This window comes from Pagrus major, chromosome 10 (genome assembly GCF_040436345.1).
Source record: "Pagrus major chromosome 10, Pma_NU_1.0".
Classification (NCBI taxonomy): Eukaryota; Metazoa; Chordata; class Actinopteri; order Spariformes; family Sparidae; genus Pagrus; species Pagrus major.
Window position 1 is genome coordinate 13,534,296 of NC_133224.1, and position 25,618 is coordinate 13,559,913.

At 40.8% G+C, this 25,618-nt stretch overlaps 1 protein-coding gene across 1 annotated transcript in view; it reads left to right on the forward strand.

Annotated features, from left to right (window-relative positions):
- ank2b (ankyrin 2b, neuronal) overlaps positions 1 to 25,618 on the forward strand; it is a 106,362-nt gene that overhangs the window by 52,676 nt on the left and 28,068 nt on the right. Inside the window, exons 12-40 of the mRNA XM_073474654.1 lie at positions 560 to 757; positions 956 to 1,054; positions 2,541 to 2,639; positions 2,801 to 2,899; positions 3,001 to 3,198; positions 6,053 to 6,151; positions 6,607 to 6,705; positions 7,768 to 7,965; positions 8,354 to 8,452; positions 8,568 to 8,666; positions 8,983 to 9,081; positions 9,293 to 9,391; positions 9,791 to 9,863; positions 12,395 to 12,536; positions 12,845 to 12,856; positions 13,553 to 13,649; positions 14,172 to 14,275; positions 14,715 to 14,753; positions 16,403 to 16,627; positions 19,358 to 19,456; positions 21,492 to 21,646; positions 21,745 to 21,956; positions 22,696 to 22,900; positions 23,003 to 23,099; positions 23,223 to 23,451; positions 23,592 to 23,717; positions 23,829 to 23,951; positions 24,542 to 24,574; positions 24,892 to 24,913. Of these exons, the coding sequence (XP_073330755.1) occupies positions 560 to 757; positions 956 to 1,054; positions 2,541 to 2,639; positions 2,801 to 2,899; positions 3,001 to 3,198; positions 6,053 to 6,151; positions 6,607 to 6,705; positions 7,768 to 7,965; positions 8,354 to 8,452; positions 8,568 to 8,666; positions 8,983 to 9,081; positions 9,293 to 9,391; positions 9,791 to 9,863; positions 12,395 to 12,536; positions 12,845 to 12,856; positions 13,553 to 13,649; positions 14,172 to 14,275; positions 14,715 to 14,753; positions 16,403 to 16,627; positions 19,358 to 19,456; positions 21,492 to 21,646; positions 21,745 to 21,956; positions 22,696 to 22,900; positions 23,003 to 23,099; positions 23,223 to 23,451; positions 23,592 to 23,717; positions 23,829 to 23,951; positions 24,542 to 24,574; positions 24,892 to 24,913 (3,478 nt within the window). The remainder of the gene's footprint in view (positions 1 to 559; positions 758 to 955; positions 1,055 to 2,540; positions 2,640 to 2,800; positions 2,900 to 3,000; positions 3,199 to 6,052; positions 6,152 to 6,606; positions 6,706 to 7,767; positions 7,966 to 8,353; positions 8,453 to 8,567; positions 8,667 to 8,982; positions 9,082 to 9,292; positions 9,392 to 9,790; positions 9,864 to 12,394; positions 12,537 to 12,844; positions 12,857 to 13,552; positions 13,650 to 14,171; positions 14,276 to 14,714; positions 14,754 to 16,402; positions 16,628 to 19,357; positions 19,457 to 21,491; positions 21,647 to 21,744; positions 21,957 to 22,695; positions 22,901 to 23,002; positions 23,100 to 23,222; positions 23,452 to 23,591; positions 23,718 to 23,828; positions 23,952 to 24,541; positions 24,575 to 24,891; positions 24,914 to 25,618) is intronic.

Here is a 25,618-nt window from a genome sequence, read left to right on the forward strand (position 1 = left end):
CAACAACAACCTCAGGGTTATAATTTCCTCACTGAGGGTTCTGTACGTATAATAGTCCAGTACATATTATATATAGACTGAATTAGAATATAGTTCTTTAGGCTTTGACCCTCTTTGTGGTGGAGTCAAGAACTTTTGAAACTTTTTAAAGGAACAGTCTAACTAATACACATGTGTGTTGAACAGTGTACAACCACTACATTACGATACAGTACAATACAACATATTAACATGTCAAACAAAGTTCAAACAAAGTGCATTGCTATACCTAAATGCCGGATGTTGGCAAATGTGACTAAACATAACATTTTAATACATTACCTCATCAGTGAATATCTCTGACCGAGCCATGTAGATAGATTTTCATCAGCACTTGTGGTTGTTTGACAATGAACTCCCAGGATCCCACTCTACCTCACGACATCATCAAACTACGTCTTCCCCTGGCTGCAGAAAATGCATCCTGTTCTTTTAAAAGCTGTATTGATATATTGATCAGTAGCATCCTAAAAAATCCTCTACTGTTTGTCTCCATCATTATCTGTCTTCTACATTTCAGAACGGGCTGTCTCCTCTTCACATGGCGGCACAAGGCGACCACGTCGAATGTGTCAAACACCTTCTGCAGCACAAGGCTCCTGTGGACGATGTCACGTTGGACTACCTGACGGCGTTACATGTGGCAGCGCACTGTGGTCACTACAGAGTCACCAAACTGCTGCTGGACAAGAGGGCCAACCCCAACGCCAGGGCGCTGGTACGACTCCGAGATAATGTGGAACTTTTTTAATCCTCTCAGGGAAATTCAATCAGTTCTAAGATACAATTCCAAAAGATAATTTAGTCAAGCGATTTATACAGACTCAGTCGGCTAAGATGAATAATGTGGATATTTAGTAAAGTTAAATATGGTTTGGGTTCACCCTTCACTGTGTGTGCCATGTTTAACCTACAGAATGGCTTCACTCCGCTGCACATAGCCTGTAAGAAGAACCGAGTGAAAGTAATGGAGCTGCTGGTCAAATATGGAGCCTCTATCCAGGCCATCACAGAGGTAAGTCACACACCTGAGTGCAACCTAACTCAACAAAAACTGTTTCTGTTTCTTTGAACCTAGTGGGGGGACACGATGGGTCAAGGCCTGGCTGTGTTGGGAAGGGGCTAGCTGGTTAGCATGCAAACTTAGTAGACACCTCTGCATCACAATATATTGGCATCTTTGACATGAAGTCCACAGTGGTGTTTCTTCACACTCTGTTGATAATGTTATAAACTAAAACACTTACATATTGTTGTTTTAAAGTTCACTGGTATCTGGACCTTTAAAGCTGTGATACAGATAAATATTTCATGTTTGCTAATTATTAATTGTCTAGTCTGATCAGCATCAATTATATTGTCTTCTAGGCTCCTTTCATGATAATTAGATAGCTAAGAAGGAATGCATTCATACGTTTTATTTCCTCCGTTTTCCCGTGAACAAGTTAATTTTATTTGTTTTCTCGAGATCTCGAGTTATTATCTCGAAATAACAACCGCCGTTTTCCCGAGATAATGGGATAATTTTCTCGAGATCTCGAGAAAACGAAACTTTGTTTTCCCGAGATAACGATATAATTAATTTGAGATCTCGAGATAACGAAACTTTGTTTTCCTGAGATAACGATATAATTAATTTGAGATCTTGAGAAAACAAAACAATAGTGTAGTATATTAAATCATTGCAGGAAACATCATTCAGTGTAGCAATGTCAGAGGAGCAGGAGCATATCGATCACCACGTCACATATCTTTTCAATCGAGGCCTGACACAGGCTGAAATAGCATTATGCCTTGCTATTACAGATAATATACACATTAGTGTGCGTAATCTAAAAAGACGGTTAGCAAGGCTTCAGCTATATCAGCGGCGCAATCTAAGTGAGCCTGATGTTGTCGTTAACTACGAGGTCCCGGGCGTCTCCATAATCTCAGGCCTGTCATATCACAGTCATTATCTCGAGATCTCAAATTAATTATATCGTTATCTCGGGAAAACAAAGTTTTGTTATCTCAAGATCTTGAGAAAATTATCCCGTTATCTCGGGAAAACGGCAGTTGTTATTTCGAGATAATAACTCGAGATCTCGAGAAAACATGAAATTAACTCGTTATCACGGGAAAACGGAGGAAATAAAATGTATGAAGGCATGGCCCTTTAGGGCTTCCGTATATTGGACACTAGAGCAGATACAGAAATTGCATGATAGAGGTACAAACATGGAAAGTAGTAGATGTAACAGACTGTTAAGTAAGACTGTTATAATGCAAAATTATATATAATAATGGAAGAAAGAAGAAGAAACTACACAGTCTAAACGCAAAAGTCAGACAGTTCCTGTATTTTTGGCTGCACAGACATTGCTAGCAATTGCCAGATTACATCATCACATTTTGCATATTAATGCCTTTGCTGAGTTCTCCTTGAGTCAAAAATTGATGTTTGTCATGACTGACATTTTATCCTATTTTTCCTCTTTTACTTTCCTTCCTCTGTCCAGTCTGGTTTGACTCCGATCCACGTTGCAGCCTTCATGGGTCACCTGAACATAGTCCTGCTGCTGCTGCAGAACGGGGCCTCGCCTGACGTCAGCAATATTGTAAGTAATGGGAAACGAGCGAATCAGAGACAGGGAAAGTGACTGAAAGGATTTAGTAGTTTTAAAGTGAGTCATCAGAGAGGTTAAATCAGTGCATATTTCAGTTGAAGTTGTGTTTGTTGACTGTTCTGATCCACCACTGCTGTATGTTGTGTCTACAGCGTGGAGAAACAGCCTTACATATGGCAGCCAGGGCAGGCCAGGTGGAGGTGGTCAGATGTCTGCTGAGGAATGGAGCACTGGTGGATGCCAGGGCACGGGTGAGACTGCTGTTATCTAAAGTGGCACCCCAGGAAGTGCTGTAGTTTTTTGTCACCATGCAGAATAAGGTATCATTATTCTTCTACTGTGTCATCTTCAGGAGGACCAGACTCCCCTCCACATTGCGTCCCGTCTGGGAAAAACAGAGATTGTGCAGCTGCTGCTGCAACACATGGCCCATCCAGATGCTGCCACAACCAACGGCTACACCCCCCTCCACATCTCGGCCCGGGAGGGGCAGGTGGAGACTGCCTCTGTCCTGCTAGAGGCCGGAGCTTCACACTCACTGGCCACCAAGGTGGGTCGAGGAAACATGTTCTGTCCTTTAATTTGAGTGCTTTCACAACAACTTACTCAAAGAAGCATTCAGGGAGCATTAAAGATTTCATTTAATGAGGATCAGATGTAGCCATGAGAAGCCAAGATGTGGTTAGCCTAGCTTAGCATAAAGAATGGAAGCACACAGCTAGCCTGGCTCTGTCCAAAAATCCCAATACATCCACCAACATGTCTAAAGCTCACTGATTAATGTTAGATATCATTTGGTTCATCTGGACACAAACAACCATTTGTGGTTTTAGGGGAAGTTGCATGCTGCCATTGTTTCTGACAATCTATTTCTTCACCTTAGCCGGAGCAGTGATAGGTGTTTCTTCCGGCCTCCTGTCTTTAAGCTAGGCTAACCAAGCCCTGACTCCAACTTTGTTAGCTATGCTGTTTTTTCTTCAACCACAGGGACAAAATAAGGACTCAAACAGAGGACTTTTAAGAATAAATGAGGAAGTAGCTGAGTATGACCCACTCCCCCAATACAGTTAGCATGTTAGCCTGCTGCACATTTTCCACAATGTCTCGATTTTGATTGAAAATTTACTGAAATGAGCTTTCAATTTATATCAGAAAGAAGAAAGAAAGAGAAAAAAACACTTAAATGCTAGCTTACTGTTAGTCCGCAGCTGCAGTTCCAGACACATAACCTATTTGCACAGAATAAAGAATGACTGCATGCTAGGAAGGTAACTCTGGCAGCATCTGAGGTGTTTCAGAGATCCTTTATTGATTTGTTTGGGGAGAGGGTTTACTCTGGACAGATAAGAGAAACCAAACTTTGTAACAAACTGAATTTCTATCTTCTGTTGTTTATTGTTGAATCACTGAAGGCTGGTATTTTTTGTTGAAGTCTGGACTCTTTATTTTTGGTGAATATTACTGAACTTGTCTAACACAAACCTGCAAGAGGACACCAGGATAAAGTCAAGCGGTTGTTGTAAAATCCAGATGTGAGACCAACAATAGCATTACCGTCAGTAATGAAAACAAAATCAAATTGTGGGTTTGGAGAACCGTGACCTCATCTTACCAAGCATAGGGAACTACAACCATCTGATGTCTACATCTGCTGAAAATGTGCAATTCGGGGTTGAATTTGCAAGTGCTGCTTGGAAAAATGATGAGCTGTGTGTATTTATAAAAACAAATCTGTTGAAACACAAATGCACTGCGGGATCTAAACAGATTAACTGAATGTAACGAACAACAACAACAACAACTTATTGTCACGCACAGATGAAAGAATAGAGTGCAAGTACACAGCAAGCAGTGGTCCCATGGTGGCCTCTCCTGAAGCCTCAGTGTTACTGCATGTGCAGGTCTCTGTCTGTTTGACCCACTTGTGATGAATGATTGATGACACTGTGAAGCTGCTGCCTTCCTCTGAATCGTGCGTGTAGCCTGAACGCAGTCAAGTGATTTATCATGGTCACCGTGTTTACCAGAGGAGGCTGCACAGTCCAAATCATTACTGTACATCCATTGTAGGACAGATAAGTCCTTCACCTGGTTGATACACAGTGTGTTCGTCAGGGTTCACTGCTTCTCGTCTCGCCCCTTTCTCTCTGGGCTCTCTCTCAGGAGGAAGGGTGTGGCCGTCGCTATGGAAACCAGATTAGGGAAAGTTGTTGTCATGCAAGTGTAAGACTCTCCATCCCTCCAAGCATGTTCATAATGGTCCTTATCCTTGATTTGCATAGAACAACGTGTCTTTTCCAGGCGTCAGTCTCCTCCACCCCTCTCCTCTCCATCCTTTCCGTTCTTTTTCCTTCGATCACCTCTTACATCACATATAATTCGGGGGTTTGACAAACAAAGGATCGCTCCCTCCGTGGGCAGGGCTCGGTCATAAACACACTGATCATGTGGTTTCTGTAAGCTCCAGTCTAGTTCTGTATTTCAAAATAGATAAAGTGCCCCCTCTGCTGGTTGTATTGTGGAAGTTAAAAGACTGTTTTGGTTTAGGGTTACACAGAATTGCATCAGCATGTCAGCAGCCGGGACTTCTTTATTGTTAATTGTCAGTAACAAGGTGGTGGTGAAGAAAGCTTATCAGAAGCCATTGTAGCACATTTTTATGATGTATGTATACAATGATGATGTCAGAAATAAATGTCAATAGTAGAATGTGTCTGTGAAAGAGACATATTTGTACTTCCTGAGGTGTTGGTCTGAAAACTTGTAATACAATAAACATTTATAAATTGTTTATTTGTGAGGGGAAATAATTGATCTGCATTCATTTAGTTATTGAAATGATATAAATATTTCTGTATGTAAGGAGAGATCAGAGGAACCAATAACACAAAACAATGGCCATTGCCAGTGATGTTTGACTTTGATGCAAGTTGACCAAAGTTGATTATATGTAAGGTTTCTGTATTAGAATGTCTAAAAACGACATCAGCAACTCAGCACTCAGCAGAGACTCTGGTTCTCTCTCTTCTTTCCTCCTCTCCTCTCTGTAACGTTACGTTCATGAAGTAAAGTACATTTCCCCTCCAGCTCCAATCAGCAGTCAACATTACAGAACATAAACACCCGACAATGGAGGTCACCTCCACTGATCACTGCTGCAGTCAGGCTGATAAACAGGAGTGGAGATAATTTAATCCAAAAGGTTAAAAAGTCATCTCTGGGCTCTCCTTCTGTTGGTAAACAGCTCCAGATCAGAACAGAATCTGATGTGACTCCGGGTGTTTATTCCTCCAGAAGGTCTGGATCTGCACTCTGGAGGCTCTGAGCAGCTGAGCAGAGATATCCTGTATTCACTGTCTTCAGACACGTCTCTTAATCTCCTCTCTGGTTGCTTCTTTCCACAGAAAGGTTTTACTCCCCTGCATGTGGCTTCCAAGTACGGGAGCCTAGATGTAGCCAAACTTCTGCTGCAGCGTCGTGCTCCACCTGATTCAGCTGGGAAGGTATTTATCCAACATAAAGGCTATACGCTATAGTTTTTACTGTAAATGTTTTGGTGAACCTTTTTCCTGCATGTTAAGATTTTAAATTGAAGTGGTTTGCTATTTTTCTGTATTGAGGTTAAGTTCACTGAAGGAGGACCGGTAAGACTAGTTTCATAAAATCAGCCGTTACTTTGTTTGGATTAACTTTGTTTTATTCCAGAAAGCATAAAACAGATAACAGAAGCATTTTCACATCAACATTCCTTTTTTTCCTTTGAATATGTTCGTCTTTGCATCATAATAAGGAGCCGCTCAGTGATCCTCTCAGCTGTTGCCGTCTAATATAACCTGCAGTCTTCTCCCCTATAACCCTTATTGTTAACTGTGTATGTGTGTGTGTGTGTGTTGTTAATGGCTTGGTGCTGCACTAACCGCTGTTTAATCCATGTGCGCTCACCGTCCATCCCTTACAGAATGGCCTCACCCCGCTCCATGTCGCAGCACATTACGATAACCAGAAGGTGGCGCTCCTGCTTTTGGATAAAGGAGCGTCCCCCCACACCATGGCCAAGGTGAGAGTCCACGGCAAAGAGCTGGAGACACTGTGCTGGAGATTAAAGAGCTGAGGGGAAGGTTCAGTGACAATAAGATGGTACAAGGAGGAAAAGGAAGTTTAGCCAGAAGTAGAAATATGTTTTCTTTCCTATTTAAGTCTAACATTAGCCTCAAAACTCATTTATTTTCTCATAACTGAGTCTAATCTGACTACACAGCCTCAGAAACATGCAGCTCTACAAGCAGGACTTTCCAGTGCTGCAGCAGAGAGGATGAAATTCACCTAGAAGCTTGACTGATGTTTCACAGGTCTCTCACCTCATGATGTGATGTTCAGGCTTGGTACGACTTGACAGTAGATTTTATTTCCATTATGCAATTCTTCCTGGACCAATAACAGTTAAACACATCTGTTTCACACTCAGTTGCTTTTTTTTGTTTAAATGTCTTTAGTATTTAATGATATAGGCATTTTATTTAAACATTACATTACCTTGTATATTCTAACACATATATAGGTCTACAGAATATGACAGAGGAAGGTGATTTAACATCTAAAATGAGGCAGTATTGTTTTGTTTTTTTGTCAAACTACTTTAAAAGAGGACTACTTTCAGCTTCGGATCATTGTGTGTGCCATTGAATATTTGGGGCAGCAGGACAGTGTATGTAGGATTGTGTGTTCATGGTAACAGAGGACCAGTGCAACAGTATGACTCTTTGATGTATTTTTTCAGTTTGTAGAGAACAATAGAGGAAGATACATCAGGCTTTGATACACATGCTTTACTTTTTAATAGGATCAGTTCATTGTTGGTTTAACTCCACACATGGGAGTCGTTGACAGTGAAAATAACGAGCATTATTCTTTAATACTAGTCAAACTGATGTGTACTTCAGTAATGTGTGTGTGTGTTGACACTACATGCTACTACCATGCCAAAACACTGTACTCATATTGTGTTAAATACATTTGGTGCTAATAAGATTATACAACAACACTACTGAATAAACTACAAGTTCATATTAACATTCAGCGGTGACACCAGTTCATCTCCCTCTCTGTCTCCACGCATCAGAACGGCTACACTCCTCTACACATCGCCGCCAAGAAGAACCAGATGGAAATCGCCACAGTGCTGCTGCAGTACGGAGCCGAGACCAACATTCTGACCAAGCAGGGTGTCACTCCGCTCCATCTGGCCTCCCAGGAGGGCCACGCAGACATGGCCGCGCTGCTTATAAGCAAGGGAGCCCAGATCAATGTGCAGACTAAGGTACTGAACAAACCTGGGTTGGATTTGTGTGATACATCAATAAATCCTCAAAACTACAGCATCGCATTAGCATACCAAAGGTGGTCGGCGTATATGACACAGTATAAGACACTTAAAATCATTTCAGCTAGTGTGGTTTCACCTATTGTTTACTGTTACCACAGCTACAGTATTTATGAATTACATTGAACTGACATTACATACGGTACTTGTGACTATCAAAGTCTAATCAAGTGTTGAAATCTCACCAAAAGTGCTGATTTTAGGACAAAATTGATCTTCTTTACAGAGTCAGATTAGCTGTGTTAGCCTACAGAACAGAATGTGGTGTGAATATGGCTGCTGTGTATGTATTAACTGTGTGTGTGTGTGTGTGTTCCTCATGCAGAGTGGCCTGACTGCCCTCCATCTGGCAGCACAGGAGGATAAAGTGGCTGTTGCTGAAATATTAGCAAGAAACGGAGCCAACCTTGACCAACAGACCAAAGTATGAACAATCCCATTGACAGATTTTCTTTTACAATTATTCCACATAAATGTAAGTTGTTATTCAGTCTTATTCATGATTGGAGGATTATAACAGACTTGTTGTTGTATTGCAGTTGGGATACACACCGCTAATTGTAGCGTGTCACTATGGTAACGCCAAGATGGTCAACTTCCTCCTTCAGAATGGAGCCAGTGTCAATGCCAAGACCAAGGTACTGAAACTGAGTGAAAGTAAATGTTTGCAGGGCTCAGATAACCGTTCTCATCTGAGCTCTTCGTGTTCTTTTTACAGTCAGTATTTAATAATTATGGTAATATCATAATATTCAGCTTGAATAAGTATAATAAGTAAATATATATACATATATATGCTATTTTTTCCTAATTATAACTTTGCAATTATACATATGTATTTTCAATAATTATTCTAATTAGAAGTCTGTGCGTACCATAGAGAAACAACTGTGAACATGTTCATTCATGTCATGGTGGATTTAACCTTTTCACTTTAATGTTGTTTCCTTCCAGAATGGATACACTCCCCTTCACCAGGCAGCCCAGCAAGGAAACACACACATCATCAACGTACTGCTGCAGAATGGTGCCAAGCCCAATGCTATCACTGTGGTGTGTACAGAGACCACACACACACACACACACACACACACACATATATATATATATATATATATATATATATATATATATATATATATATATATATATATATATATATATATATATATACATATATATAATACATATATATATATATATAATACATATATAAATATATATTTTCAGATATACATCTCATTCACTGTGCATTCTTGTCCAGAATGGGAACACTGCTCTGGGTATTGCTCGGAGGCTAGGCTACATCTCTGTGGTGGACACGCTGAGGGTCGTCACTGAGGAGATCATTACCACCACAACGGTAATTCACACACCTACAACATTTAACAAACTACATTTTTAAAATAATACACCTATGCTCAGTTAAGTCCACTCTGTTTCTGTTGATACAGCTTTCCATTTCCATACAAATACTAAGAACTCATGTTAACGTACAATTACCTTTCAATTGCAAGTGTAAGATTGAAATGTCCACCCTACTTATGTTAATGACAGTAAATGTTAGATAGACATTTCAGTTAAATGCAAACTGACAACTGTTTGAACGCAAACTGAACATTACAACCTTCATGAAGGTGGTATATGTTGCACTGCTGTTGTATTACACTACATTGGTTTCAGCCAGGTCTACTGGACAGACAGGCAGCTGAGTTTGGTGTGAAGTGAGTTTAATTGGATCTTTTTCCTCCCATGCTGCCAGACTGTGACAGAGAAACACAAGCTGAATGTGCCAGAGACCATGACTGAAGTGCTGGATGTCTCTGATGAAGAGGGTGAGTAATGTTGTCCACTTAAGCCTGTCAACCATCAACCAACAACACAGCCCTCATATGGAAAGAGATATCTTAGTGGTATTTTAAGTCCAAATTGTGTTACATGCTGCTGTCTTCCTTTTAAGGACAGTTTGAGGTGTTTGTCTGGCATTAGTAAATATTACGAGGTAGTGAGTGACTGTGCTATCAACCCACAGCACTGAGATGCATTGATGATGATGTCATGTCAGATGACCTGATGGACGAGGAAGGTATTCAGCACGGTGCTTTGTGTGACGACTTGCTGTTCTGATTTTTCCAGGAGTGGGGTGGTGTGTGAAGCATGGTGAATGAGCCCAGAGCCACTGCTGTTTGGTTGAATGCTACAATACTAACGATAATGTGATATTATGGGTGGCTGTGGCTCAAGGGTAGAGCCAGTGTCTAGTTATCAGAAGGATGCTGGTTCAATTCCCCTGGTCTGCATGTCAAAGTGTCCTTGGGCATGATACAGGAATTCCTTAAATTAAGGAAAAGTTTTGGGAAATGCACTTTTCATTCATTTACTTTCTTTCTGAATTTGAATTGAAGATCAATAACAGTCCTATGTTATAGTTCTAAGTTGCATAGGCAGCTGGTGTCAGGACATGTTTATGCTAGCTAGCATGAAGTAATGGGGGAAACAGCTTACCTGACACTGTCCAAAACTCAAAAGTATGCCTTCCAACACCTGTAAAGCTAACTAATGAACATGATGTATCTTGTCAAAGAGAATACAAATATATTTAGAGGTTTTAAGGGGAGTAACAGGGACAAAAACAGGCTGTTTCTCCTGGACTGAAAATTGCTTTGTTAGCAGGTATTTTTTTGAAGTGTTGACTGAAAAGTAAATGTTTGCAAAAAGGTAGGAGAATTCAGAGCAAATACAACAAAAAATAATATATTTCTTACCTAACAATGATACATTGGGAAATGCTAACTCCCTTGGAAGCTGCTAAGCTAAACTTTACCTCAACTTCGGCTCTGTGGGTGTTAGCATTACAAAAATATTATAATATAATATGATTTGAAGTGATAACCCAGAGATGTTTTTTGTGAAGGCTAATTGAGGGCAACTTGGGAATCGTAGTGTTTTGTAGGCGTAATCAGTGGATTGTGTGATGACACAGTGACCTACTTTGAGGACACAGTTAGGGAAACTGAGTCAACTGTAATTTGATTTATCTCCGTACACTCTTCCTCCTCCAGGTAGCCTGTATGCTAATGGAACCAGAACATCTTTGTCTAACTGCAGTATGTTTTTCACTTGTTATGCTGGCCTAGCATAATGCTATCTGCCAGACCTGGGCCAAAGGCAACGACAGCTGCTTAAATTTAAATTTTAACAAATCCTTCTAACTTTAAATCATCAAATGACGACTTTATCATCTGAGTGTCTGTTGCAAGATGTGATTTTTTCCATCAGCACCTTAGGCCGCTCCGAGTCAAACTCTGGCAGCGTTGATTTGTTTTTTCCATCACCGGTTTTACTGCAGCGAGTTGAGCCGAGCCACACTTGCGATGGACCTGCTCCTGGGTAGGGCCAAGCCGCGGCCGCCCCGCTTCTAGGCAGGCTGTGGTGATGTCTCGCAACTACAGCCAACCCAAAATAAAACACACGCCTCTCACTCAAATCGATACTCAACTCATGTCTGTGCAGAAAACCTGAGAAAGACGTTTTTAAAAGTCAGTGTGTTCAGCTCTCAGTACTTATGTAGCTTCTAACTGAATCTCTTTAGTTTCTCTCGTCCTGTTTGTTCTTTCAAACATCTGCTGTGTTTCATCGTGTTCACTTTCAGAGCTTTTAAATGACTAAATAACGGGGGGCTTTTATTGTGAAAATGTTATAGTAAATTAAATGTGTTAATTAAATTAAACTGAATTAGCAGAGCCACTTTGTTAGCAGTGATTCTTCAGTAGTACTGCAGGGATCAACACAAGCGCGTCAAGCAGGTAGACCAGTTGTGGTGTAAATGTAAATTCCAAGTCAAACGGAGCAGAGCTAGGCTGGCAGATGTAATGGAAAAATGGCACATGCTGATACAGAACATTTTGGCCCAGGTTAACCTGCACCCCTGCTGTACAGTAGTGGAACAGCAGTAGAGCTCTGCTATGATACAGATGACACAAGATATTGAGAAAGCTACTAAAACATGCTTCTGTTTGGTGTCAGACAACAGATGAACCAAAAGAAAGAAAACTGCTTGCCTGGACAAACTATAGATCATAGTAATCCTCTGGCATTATCTCAACAGTGAGAAGCTAAATGCTAAGTATGCTTATGTATCATCATTTTTCAGAAGTCTAAATCTTTAAGTAACAAATTAAACATATTCTTTCCTCTAACTCTATTTTCTTTGATACTAATTGCCTGTTTTTGCTTCTCTATGCAACATGTTTAGCCCCAGAGCTTCATTTAGATCATTTGATGTGAAGGCTCATATCCATCAATAGTGATCTTACCGATCCCAGAAACTTCATTCGTGAGTTCACCCTCTGTCTGCTCTCCCAAGGCGATGACACGATGACGGGTGACGGAGGGGAGTATCTGCGGGCCGAGGACCTCAGGGAGCTGGGAGACGACTCCCTGCCAGGACAGTACCTGGATGGGATGAACTACCTGCGCTTCAGCCTGGAGGGGGGGCGCGTCGACAGGTACGTCACACTCTGTCACATGTAACTAACAAGCAAGCAGAGCAACAATTGTGTGATTTTGGTAAACTAATTAACTAAACCTCTTCCTGAAAGTGAAATCTTTTTTCTATAGTAAGACAGAAACAAGTTATAGCTGTGTTGTTCTAACTTTATCATGAATCATGTGTGTCTGTATCTGTTTGTACCTTTCCTGCCGAGGACAACAAACTCACCAACTAACCACCTGTGTTTGTATATGTACGTGTGTGTCTTGCAACCTCTCCTGCTCATACTTCATCGTTGGTCTTCCTTGTCATGCCTCCACATAGTCGAATGCAAAGGTATGTGCTGACGCTAGCCAAGTATCTGTCCTTTTAAATCTTCAGCACTGCTGAAATAACCTGTCTAACAGTCTACATGGGACTGGTCGTTGAACTCTTTTAGACACAGGTCACAGTGTTTTCTTCTTTATTAAACTAGATATTAAAGTATGATTTAAATCATAGTTTGAGTTTTTTGGCAACACTAAACATCTACTCGAGGAAAGGCATTGTTGGTTTGGTACTCTGTCCAGATGTGACACTTTATACAGACATTCAGTATCTACAGAGAATGAATCCTGATGACTTTGGTGACCCCTTTTTCATATACGTTGCTCCATCATCAGGTCAAAACTTTAATTTGTCTAATACTAAAGCGCAGTCTGTCTTAAACTGATGACATTCCTCTTATTGAGACTCCACTGTGTTTACTGCTACTTAACAAATGTTAAATGTCATGACTTATCCTACCTGGATAATCTGGAATCTGCCTTGGTGACAGAAAAACTCTAATAGCCAAGTACATTGTTACAGCAGTACACGGCTGCTTGTGAGGCCAAGACTCCTAATCTTGTATGTTAACTTTTGTTCTATTACATGAAATCTATGAAGTAAGATGTGTGTGAGATAATGCTAGCCTCAGTGCTGTTAATCTTTTATTTTGACGGTGTCCCTGTGAGGTTTTGTGCAAAGAACAACTATTCCTCTCTGTTCCAGTTCTGACAGGTCCTTCACACCAACCCACCACAGCTACTACTCCCCGAAACATGAAGGCATGATGGACGAGATGCTCAACTGTCAGGTACAGCACATAGTCACAGCCTCCAGCTTTAATAGTCACTGTGGTGAATCTCTGATGTGAGTTCAGAGTGAAATTTTTTTTTACTCCATTACATTTCAACATTTGTTCGACAGCTGTAGTTACTGATTACTCTGAAGTTGAAGGTTTTAAACTCAAAACATAAGATACAAAGATCTCTCATAGGTCAAACACTGTATAACGCTGGTAAATAAGGATGCGAGTACACCCATATCTGTTTCTGTACCTATATATGAGCAGCCAACTAAATTATCTGTATCCGGAGTAGGCAGGGTTCTTACCGGGAGTGGGTGATGCTCAAACCAGAGGTGGGCAGGACTAACCAGCAGTTTTTAATTTAAGCCTGAATTGATATGGGTTGGCCAGTAGTTAGATATTAGAAAATTATTTACAAAGCAGCCTGAGAATTGAACTTCAGATGAATGTTTTTAGTCACAAGACTGAATTTCTTCATCAAGTGAACGGATGATATGTTATATCTTTGGTTTTTGCAGTTTCTTTCTTCTTTGATTCCAGGTTTCGTCACTTGCTAGAGAGAATGAGAGGGACTCATACCGTCTGAGTTGGGGCACAGAGAACCTGGACAACGTGGCTTTATCCTCCAGCCCCATTCACTCTGGGTACGTTCTGTCAGACTGGAGAGAATCCTTATTATTAAGTACACAAAGCAATAAAGATGTTACACTCTACACATGTTGAACACACAGTGCGTGGGCACAGGATGAAATGCACAAACACTTTGTATACATATACACACACATTCTGAAACATCTTCTAAATGAATGAATATTCATGAACAGTTAACCCAATCTTATCAAGGTCCTGATAGCTGAGCTGCTGTGTTTCAAATACTTAATTACGTTCAATTATAGCATTTCTTAATTAGTTAATTTGCTTTCATTTATCCGTTATGTCCCGAGAGCTCGCAACAAATTGCCTCTTCCCCTCAGTCTGACGCTGTCATGTCTGCTCTGTTCTCCTTCTCTTGGTTCCTCTTTTACTCGATTGTTTCTGCTTGACTTTTGATTCCTTTCTGTCTGATGTGGTATTTGTTTTTAGCCATTCCTCTCCGTGCCCTGATCATGGAGACCACAGCAGGTGACCTTCTGCACCTTGGTTAAATCACTGTCCTCCTCATCCTCATCATTCTCTTCCTCCCTTCACAGTGTGCTCTCCTGCTGGAGAGGTGTATGTGTCACTATCCTCAACAGACATTGCCTCTTATATTTTGTCTTACAATGTGTCAGATCATTTAAATCTGACTTCAATTGTCAGAGTATTACATCGAGAGTCCCAGAGTTTATGTCTCCACATGGGCAAGTTAAGGAACACAAACCTTAACTTGTGGATATCTGGGCCAAAAGAGGTGGTGAAAGTTGAGGATATGTTTGTTGATTTCATACAATGTCTTGTGAATTGTGCATTTCCACTAACATACCCGCCACAGCATTAAAACAATTATTATATAAAATGTGATCATATGGTAACAATTATTGTAAACCATATACAGGAAAATTAGGATCTTCTCAACCAGGAAGTGTTTGTGTCTTTGGGCTCTATCATGTGCTCAGTGCAAGGCGACTTCATATACAGAGTTGTTGATGGGACATGATTTTGAAACGGCGGGGCAGAGGGGCCAGCAGCAGAGAACCACATCCCTGTCCCTCAGCGAAGACGAGTGCCACTGTTTAATATGTACCAGGCCCTGGCACATCTGGCTCTTGAATGGGAACACCGGGATTGGTTCAATTTATGTCCCACCCAAAACACACCCATGACTTATTCAGAGTCTAAATACAACCCTTTACACCGTGCGCCTCACTTAGCGGCCTGATCATCCGCCAGTTAACCTGCAAAAAGGACGTGGATGCCCTAAATGCACTTGAGACCCCATGGATGGTCTAAATACGGCCCTTTGTGTTCTAACAGTTGATTGTTCATTTGTGTTGCTGAACTCAATAACACGTGTTTCTACGTCTCTGTGTGTTTTAAAAACTGTGTAGTTGCTTTACTGAAGCCAGGGCAAGATCACATTAGACCTGAGTATGGTGTCAAATTGTAAAGTCACCTCATCGCACTTACACACACCCCCCCTCATTGAGATGTCTGATCCATGTGCATTCAGTATTTGCCACTTGACAGGATTCATGGAGAGAGAACTGTTCATCTTTTACCATTCAGTGCTGAGAAAATAGATGCCAAATCAACAAAATGGCCACTGTAGATAACTGTCTGCATGGCTGATAAAATATAATGAGTAACTGTAGTAGCAGTAAAGACTGACTTTTTAAATATATATATACGGTATATTACAAGTTAAGTCCAGTCTTACTTTGACCAGTAGCATATGGTGGCTAATGTTAGCTAATTTTCAGTAGCTTAACCTAGATAATGCTGTTAAGCTGACAGTAATGAGTCGTTCACTGAGTTTATTATTACTGGTCTGTATGCGTATACCCATAACTTTGCATTTTAGCCTTCACCATCACTATGTAACTACCACAACTGGCCACAGGTGGCAATGTTTAGCAAAGTTTTCATACTACTGATACTTCTGATACTACTTCCAGAGGCGGATCAGAGCCGCAGACAAACTGTCCCCCCTCTCTTATAAATATACAAAAAAATAAATATGAATTTAGTCACAAACACTCTACCAGGTAGCTTTGGTGTCTATGTTCTCTCCACTTAATGGAATCAATAATGAAAGTGTTTAATTTGTGGCAATATCTCCTCTTCCACATCAGCTTTCTGGTCAGCTTCATGGTGGATGCCAGGGGCGGAGCCATGCGTGGTTGCCGGCACAACGGCCTGCGCATCATCATCCCACCCAGGAAGTGCAGCGCGCCCACACGGGTGACGTGCCGGCTGGTGAAGAGACACCGTCTGGCCACCATGCCCCCAATGGTTGAGGGCGAGGGCCTGGCCAGCAGGATCATCGAGGTGGGGCCGTCTGGAGCCCAGTTCCTCGGGTAAGGCTTCAGGGGTGGATGATAGAATGAATGAATGTCTTCAGTGTTGCAGACATTCAGGATTATGAGGAAAGGAAAATGGAGAGGTAGCTAAAAGTACAGACAGCACGTAAATGTATTGATACTACATGATAAAGTATTCATTGCTAGTTAAAGGTATAGTCATTGATTCTGGGGAAAGACCATTGATATTTGAATTTGTGGCCAAACAAACACACCCATCCCACCAGTGCTCATTCAGAAACTCCGCCCCCAAAATTCATGGACAGATCTGTGAAACATAACAACGCTCAAACTGCCCACCAGAAACACAGCAACCTCTGCACCCGCCTTCAGCCCTTCAAACTGTCAGAGGTCTCTCCACCTTTGAGAAGCCCCGGCAGTGATGACACGGGTCTTCACCCTGGCCTTATCATAGTCCTTCTCTCTCAATTTTTGTTCTTCTGACCTTCTCTTCTTTGGCTGTGATCGGCCATCTCTCAGTGCACGTGGCAGAATTACCTCGCGACCGGTCCGATTGCTCACTTTATAGCATTCCCACAGCTCCCCCTGCCTTGTGCGCAAGCACGAACCCCCCCTCTTGCTGATTGGCTGGAATGACTGTGTGGCCCGCTCCAAGCCACTATGTTTTGTTTTCCATTTACAGAGCCGGGGTGAGTATGAAGAGCTGTTTTGTTTTTTTCAGCGAGCACACAGAACCGACAGCTAGCAGCCCAAAAGGAGATACACACTGAATTTGACAGAAAGGGTGTTGGATTAGCATCAATGACTATACATTTAATGGTAGCTCTGAGAAAAGTTGTGTTCTGGTACCTGTAGAGTACTTCTACTCAGGTTTGAATATTCTGTGCCAATAGCCTTTTAAATAAAATGGGAAAATAGAATTTGGTAAGTGTATTTGTTAAAGATCTCTAGTGTAACAGGGAAGAGAGAGGAATCATGAGTCAAACAGGAACATGAGGTTCTGCAGTGGATGATATAGTATCTGTAGCTACCTCTACATTCAGGCTATTGACACTGATTTTGATAAGATGCTTTCAACTTGCTGCCCCTTTTCTTTCAGATTAATTTATCCTCTGCCTCTGCCTTACTAAAACTGTTTGTGTATTTGCTCTCGCTTTCTCCCAGCGCCAGGGATCTGTAAATCTTTGCTCTTCAGCATGCCCTGTTTTCTTTCATAACAGCTGCAGTCTAACTCTTTTAAACCTTACCCCTAACCCCTAATGACAGAAACCTTTCTTATTAACTCCACCTGCAAAATATTGCACCATGATTGGTTTGATATGTGCCCTCAAATTCTGATGTCTGCTGGAATGTTTGACGTAGTAAAGTATAAAAACATCTGCATTACGGTTAAGTTCGCAGTATGTGATTCAAGTTTTCTGTCCAGTTATCCATCACTCTCACCGCTGACATGATGTAGGTTCTCCCTGAACAAAGCTACTGAATATGTTGTTTTTATTATTATGTGTATATGAAATGTTTGAGTATTTAACTCTGCAGAACCTGATGATGATCAGTCTCATTATCAATGTAAATGATCACTTTTTGTTTTTCGTTTTCAAACATTTCTACAGCATATTTGAAACTGCGAAAATGTCGGCCTGTAAAACTTGGACACATACGTAGTGTAGAGAGACCAAACCTTTTCAAAATGATTGAAATACAATAATTATAATTGAATTAAATATGAAATAAATGTATTTAGTAATATATCTGTTTAAGTAAATGGACTTCTCTGGTCTAGTGACCAGTAAAAGCACTTTACAGCGATAGCCCCATTCAAGCACATTCATACACTGATGGCACAAGCTACCATGCAAGGTGCCGACATGCTCTATCCAAAGCATCACGTGGTATTCTATTCTCAGCCATTCACACATCCATTTAAACGCTGATAGAACAGCCATCTGGTTCAGTATCTTTCCCAAAGAAACCTCAACGTGCAGCCAGAGCCGCAGATCAAACCAACCATCCTCCGATCGGTAGATGACCAGCTCTTACCTCCTGTTTAATTTTGCGCGGTTTCATAGTAACATCGTTAATCAGCATGATTTCGTTGTTGCAGCTTTTATTTGGAAAATTCCTTTATTTCAATTTTTTCCATAACATCATAGGCTCGATGCTCATTCAGGCCAAAGCAACAATCACATCCAGGCTTTGCCCTCGTCGTCTTGATTGACAAAGACTCTGCAATCAGAAGTGGTGTATTGAAATAAGTTTTCTAAGTCTCCAGCTTTTTTTAAACTATTATTTCAGTCGGTCATTACTAGAGTACACACATGTACTCACACATACACATAAATACAGGTATATCAGGTGTATCACCTACATATACTTTTTAAATATAGTACATATAGATACTGTATATACTCCCACTGAAAGCGTTTTGTTTTTTGGTTTATGCAGTCAAAAAGAAAACAAAATTAAAAAAAGTAAAAAAGTAAAAATGAAGACTACTGGAACTGAATAAAACTGACAGTAATTAAGAAAAATAAGTAGGAGTAAGGAAACATTTCATAATAATGAGCTTTGTTTATATTATATGTTTTGTATATATTTATTCTTAATCTTATATAATTGTTAATTTCCTATTTTCTTGTTTATTCCTTTATTTAATTTTGAGCACTTTTGGCCTCCATAGACATGCAGCTAAAAATCACCCCACTCCACCCGACCAAAACATTGTGTGTGCTCTTTCTTCCTCACTGCTGCGTATGGACCACACAGTAAACTCCACCTCCCCAGTGCCCCTCCACCTCTTAATGAGGGCGAGAGTTTGGTTAGCAGAATCCTCCAGCTCGGCCCGCCGGGGACAAAATTCCTTGGGTAGGGTGGAAAATAATCAACGGTTTTGCATATGAAACAATCCATGGATGCCAGTCTCATTGTTTTCTTCCATAAACCCCTCCTTTCGATATTATTTTGTCCAGACATTATCGTCCTGTCATGCTTGCACCACTGTCTTGTACCCCACTTCTTCTGATACTCATGACCATCTAGACATCACATTGCTGGGACATTACTTGCTGTTGCTTCCTTTCTTTAAATCCCCCTTTACTGCTCAGCCTTCTCTCTTTCTGTGCTTCTGTTTTTATGCTTCCCATATTGTGAATAAATGTCTTAGACATTTTTTTTTTAAAAATCATTATTTTTGTGTGAGATTTAAATGGTTTTGTGGCCTGTGAGTTGCGAGGGAACCAGATAACATTCGACTGTAAGTCCCCGGTGTAACCATGTGTATTTTTTCACCATTTTGAGCCAAAACTAAAAAAAAGAAATATATATATAAGTGAGTGATGGACACAGTCACACTGTATGAATTCTAGGTATCCAAGTTTTACCTGCCACCACTTGGGGTGACATTAACATATTTGAAAGTGTAGTGTAAAATATTATGATGTACTTTCAGGCCACAGAACCCAGTAAATATCACACAAAAATATCAACAGTTCTGCTTTGATAGCTGAGTTTGTCCCATGTTGGATTGTACTTGTAGCATGCTTCTCATAGATACAGTATGTGTTGTAGCTATGTGTTGTGATTATTACACATCAGGTAAGTATTGAAATGATGGTTTAATACTTGAATATTTATTATAGTCAATTTAATATTAAAAAATGCTTTAGGGGGAAATGCATCTCCTGTAGGTATTGATTAATCTTGATATAGGGTCATTCCACACCAACTCACCTAGGACCTCCATGAACTGGGAGGATATGGAGGTTCGAGGAAATTAGAAAACTAAAACAACCGTAAAAAATAGACAGAAAAACAAATATATATGTTAATTATGTCAGCTGAAGAACTAAGGATCTAAGATTAATATTTTCTCCAATGACAACAAGATAACATCATCCAGTATGCAACTAACCAAGCCATTATAAACTGTAACTTTGCTGAATCCAATGAACAACAGGCTCAATAGGTATCACACATAGATGAAAATATCATACATACAAATACAAATACAAATATCTACCTATGAAATAAACTACAATTTAGTTGCAAGAAAGTGATTAATAGAGATATGAATTATTGAAAATCAAAGATGCTGTGACAGCTATTTAAATTAATATGTGATGTAAATTATCCTTAGGGTCACTTTGATGTTCAGGACAAATTTCAACCTAGACCAGTGAAAAGTACAGAAAAAAGGAGTACAGCTATAGGATATTGCAAGGTCCCGAAAATGTAATGGGATTTTTTACATGATTTATTTATTTATTCTGAGAAAATCCATGACATGAACTGGAAAAAGTTTTGAATTCTGTGTGAGTTGGGATGGAAGGACCCTATAGTATATTATAGTTAGATATAAAAGTAACCAGTGACTGTAGTAATAGCTACTATAGTGTCCAAAGTCAAGCTTCAGCCACCTTCTCAAACCGCCCCTGCAGCATCATCCACTTCTCTGCTGTGCTAGCTATGTTACCTGTAAATGTGTTGCCCATAACGAGCCTTTTAAATTGTGTTGAGCAACCAACAGCTCACAATCATTAGAAATCTGGAACGTTGTCTCGATGCTCAACAGGTAAACTGTAGAATTAACACAGTTCTACGAGGTTAACAACACAAAGTGATCAGCCTGGATTGTGCCAGTGCAGCGAGAGCAACTTGATCAATGTTTGGTCAATAATACATAGTTTACATGTCTCTACTTGTTCAAAAATGATTTATTAACCATCAACTTGATATAATGCATAAGCAGTAAGACGCTAATGCTAGCTGTGTCATAACGTGCATGTAAAGGCAAGAAGTTGAAAAAGAGACACATGCCCAGAGACAGTTAAACACACTTTATGTTATCATCCATGACATTCTGTATTTACTTACTCACACCACCTGGCCTCTACCCCTCCAGTCCTGTAATTGTGGAGATCCCCCACTTTGCTGCCCTCCGGGGAAAGGAAAGGGAGCTGGTGATCCTGAGGAGCGAGACTGGAGAGAGCTGGAAGGAGCATCACTGTGAACACACGCAGGAGGAACTCAACCAGATACTCAACGGCATGGATGAGGGTCAGTTCCTCTGTGAGGAAAGCAGACTAAGAACTATCACTTTGTTCCGACATTATTGTCCCTGACACATGTCACTTTCTGCTGCCCTCCTCTTCTAGAGCTGGACACGCCAGAGGAGCTGGAGAGGAAGCGCATTTGCCGTATCATCACCAGAGATTTCCCACAATACTTTGCGGTGGTGTCTCGCATCAAGCAAGACAGTAATCTTATTGGTCCTGAAGGAGGCATCCTGAGCAGCACTGTTGTGCCCCAAGTGCAGGCAGTTTTTCCTGAGGGGGCCCTCACCAAGAGGATAAGGGTCGGACTACAGGTAACTGACAAGAACATCAGTACATCTACAGCCACAGTCACAGTTTACATACACTTGTGAAGAACATGTACAGGTGCATCTCATGGAAAAGTATTTTTTTTCTGTAATTTAATTAAAACTTTCATATATTCTAGATAGCCTGTGGCACTGCTGAGGTGTTATGGAAGCCCAGGTTGCTTTGATAGCGTCTTCAGCTCGTCTGTATTGTTGGGTCTGGTGTCTCTCATCTTCCTCTTGACAATACCTCACAGATTCTCTATGAGGTTCAGGTCAGGCGAGTTGGCTGGCCAATCAAGCACAGTTATACCATGGTCAGCAAACCAGTCACTAGTAGTTTAACTGTGGGCTGGAAAAGGAAATCAGCATCTCCATACTGTATGGAGATGCTGATTTCATTCCCCAGCACTACTAGTAACTGGTTTGCAGACCATGGTATTACTGTGAACCAAAAAACTTACTTGTAATTTCAAGAGATCAAGAAGGTCATTATGTCTCTAGGTTATAAAGGTCTCTACCTAGCTTTGTCCCTCTGTGTCATTCCATCTCACAGATGCTCCAGCAAAAGACTTGACTTGCTGGTGATGTTTGAAGGATCGGCATACTGGCTAGGATTCATACTCTGAGGATATCTGTGCAAAATGTACAGTCAGGAGACCATCCTCAGTGCATGACCTAACGCTGTGTAGGATTTATTGACAGTAAGAATTGAGGTTGTTGTTTTCTCTGTTTACTCTCTCAGGCCCAGCCAGTGAATGTGGATGTAGTGAGGAAGATCCTGGGCAACAAGGCAACCTTCAGTCCCATCGTCACTTTGGAACCACGCAGGAGGAAGTTCCATAAACCCATCACCATGACCATCAAAGTCCCAAAGACCAACTCCGACCCGGTCCTTAATGGCTTCGGAGGGGACACCCCCACATTACGACTGCTTTGTAGTATCACTGGTCAGAGAGCGCACACACATACACACACAAACCTGCAAATAGACCAGCCAGACATATGCTCACATTCTGATATGTTAATCGTATCTTTGCGTCCATGTGCAGGTGGAACAACGCCTGCTCAATGGGAGGACATAACCGGAACCACTCCATTAACATTCATCAATGACTGTGTCTCCTTCACCACCAATGTATCTGCCAGGTATTACAAAAAAGAGATTGTTATTGCCCAAGTAAATCTATTACTGGTTTTACCTGACTCAGATGCGGCAGCCAACAAATACCCAATCTCACTGCTTCTTTCCAAACCCCCTCTGCTTTCTAGATTTTGGCTGATAGACTGTCGGCAGGTCCAGGAATCTGTCAACTTCTCCACTCAGGTGTACCGAGAGATCATCTGTGTCCCTTACATGGCCAAGTTCGTCATCTTTGCAAAGACACACGATCCCATCGAGGCCCGACTGCGCTGTTTCTGCATGACAGATGACAAGATTGACAAAACCCTAGAACAGCAGGAGAACTTCACTGAGGTGGCCCGCAGCCGAGACGTAGAGGTGAGGACGAAGAGCATAGGATATACTTTCTGAAATGCTATATTCAACAGTTAGGCTAGGTTGGAAATGTAAACAATTACTACTTGTCATTATTATGTGTTATTTAGCCCTTGTACTCACCTGTCTGTTATATATCTCAGGTACTAGAAGGCAAACCTATCTATGCAGACTGCTTTGGAAACCTTGTCCCCCTTACCAAAAGTGGCCAGCACCATCTCTTCAGCTTCTTTGCCTTTAAAGAGAACAGACTAGCACTCTTCATCAAAGTAAGAACTATTCAATATTCAACCATAGGTCATCATATTGATTTTCTTGCATATTGTGTGCATATAACATTGTTTTTTCCTGACTATTGCTGAACTGCTTTGCTGTTGCAGATCAGAGACAACACTCAGGAGCCATGTGGTCGTCTGTCCTTTATGAAAGAACCTAGGAACTACAGGTCACTCACCCAAAATGCCATATGCAACCTTAACATCACCCTCCCATCATACTGCAAGGTAAGGGCACCATACTGTTATCTGACTCAACAGAGGATGCTTTCTGTTGCATATCTTGTTAGTTCTTGTAAGTAAAACATGCAGTTTGCAGCTATAATTTAATATGAAAAGCACGACAATAAGCTGGACCATGCTGTAATCTACAGCCTATTCCTCCTGTAATGCTGTAATACATACTAATCTCCAACTTATCAGTTACAATACCTTTGCAAAACATAACCCTAATTTATTTTAAGCAATATTTCTAGTAGTAAATGGTTATTTCTTATATTAAAGTTTGACATCCCAAATAGTACGCTGTCGTAATGCCATGAGCAGCCAGCATTATTGACAGTAATGCCTGCTACTCGACAGTGAAAATTGAAATTGAAAGATATTCTGTAGGGTTCAGGAAAACAAGATGAATCTTATTTCTTTGCCTATACTGCTTTTTTAACGACCACTGTGGCTTTCCCAGAAATCACACTGACTGGTTGTCTTCGTTGCTGTGGTAACCATACATTGTCCACTGTCTCTTTTTCCCTCTTTAATGTTGCTATCATTTCTATTTGTACATCTTTCTGCTTCTTGCTGCTTCTTGCTCCCAAAAGGATTCCGATTCAGACCAGGAGCAAGAGGAAGAGGTAAACGCAGCCACCGCTTCTCTCTCCCTTCTACTAACTAGCTCTGCTCAGCTATCCTGTCCACTGCCTTGTCATCGAGACTAAATGAAAGACGTGTTCACAAGTAGTCAAATGTTATATTTTAGATACATTTTGTCTATTGTAGTAGACTAGAGTGTGATTTGTCAGTTGCATAGCTCATTTTTGCTGTTTTTTGCTGTTTGTCCTTTGTGTTCTTTTTCTCAGCTAGCGATTGTTGTAGTCGTAGTTAGAATATTAAACACATACAGTGGATGAAAGAAGACTAACTATGATCTATTTCCCATGTTTTTTTCCAGACCAGCAGAATGCTAGAGAAATGTAAGACATTGTTTTCCTATTTAATGTTCTTTATTCCACAATCTAATATACTAAAGCAGTTGCTATTCTTTAATAATATTGCATGTCTGCTTATCTTAACTAATATGACAAAAACACTGATATTGTATGGGTGATTAGTCTAATGAAGTGAAACAGAGCAATAACCAGACTGACACACTGACACTGCCATTGAAGCCCTTAGATCATAGCTGTAGATCACATCCATCTAATCAAAGCCCTTTAAGCTTCATGTTTTTTCGTCTTGTCAAACAAATATTTCTTTCCTGCACCTCCCCCTTTCAATGTTCTGTTTCTCCTGAGGCTTAACTTCACTCTTTACTTTCTTTTTCTGATTTCACAACTGCCACAATGTCTTCAATTTAACTCTATCCCGTCACAATTTGAGATCGGACATGTGGAGAAAGAGTCAGACGCTGCCATCTACGTATGTACACGAAAATTAGACTCATTCATACTGTGGTGATGTTTATTTGACAAAGGCCTCTAATTTTGCGCCGGCCAGAAGCTGCCAGTTACAGTGCCATTTTCGTCATTTATTATGTTTGTGCCTGTTGGGTCATTTAGTGACTCCACATTAGCTTGAGGTAGGTGCAGTGACGTAACTGGGGTTGTGTTCATACAGCCAGGCAGCGCATTTTAGCTACATATTTTGGAATTAAACTGCCTGCATTTTTAAGCTGCATA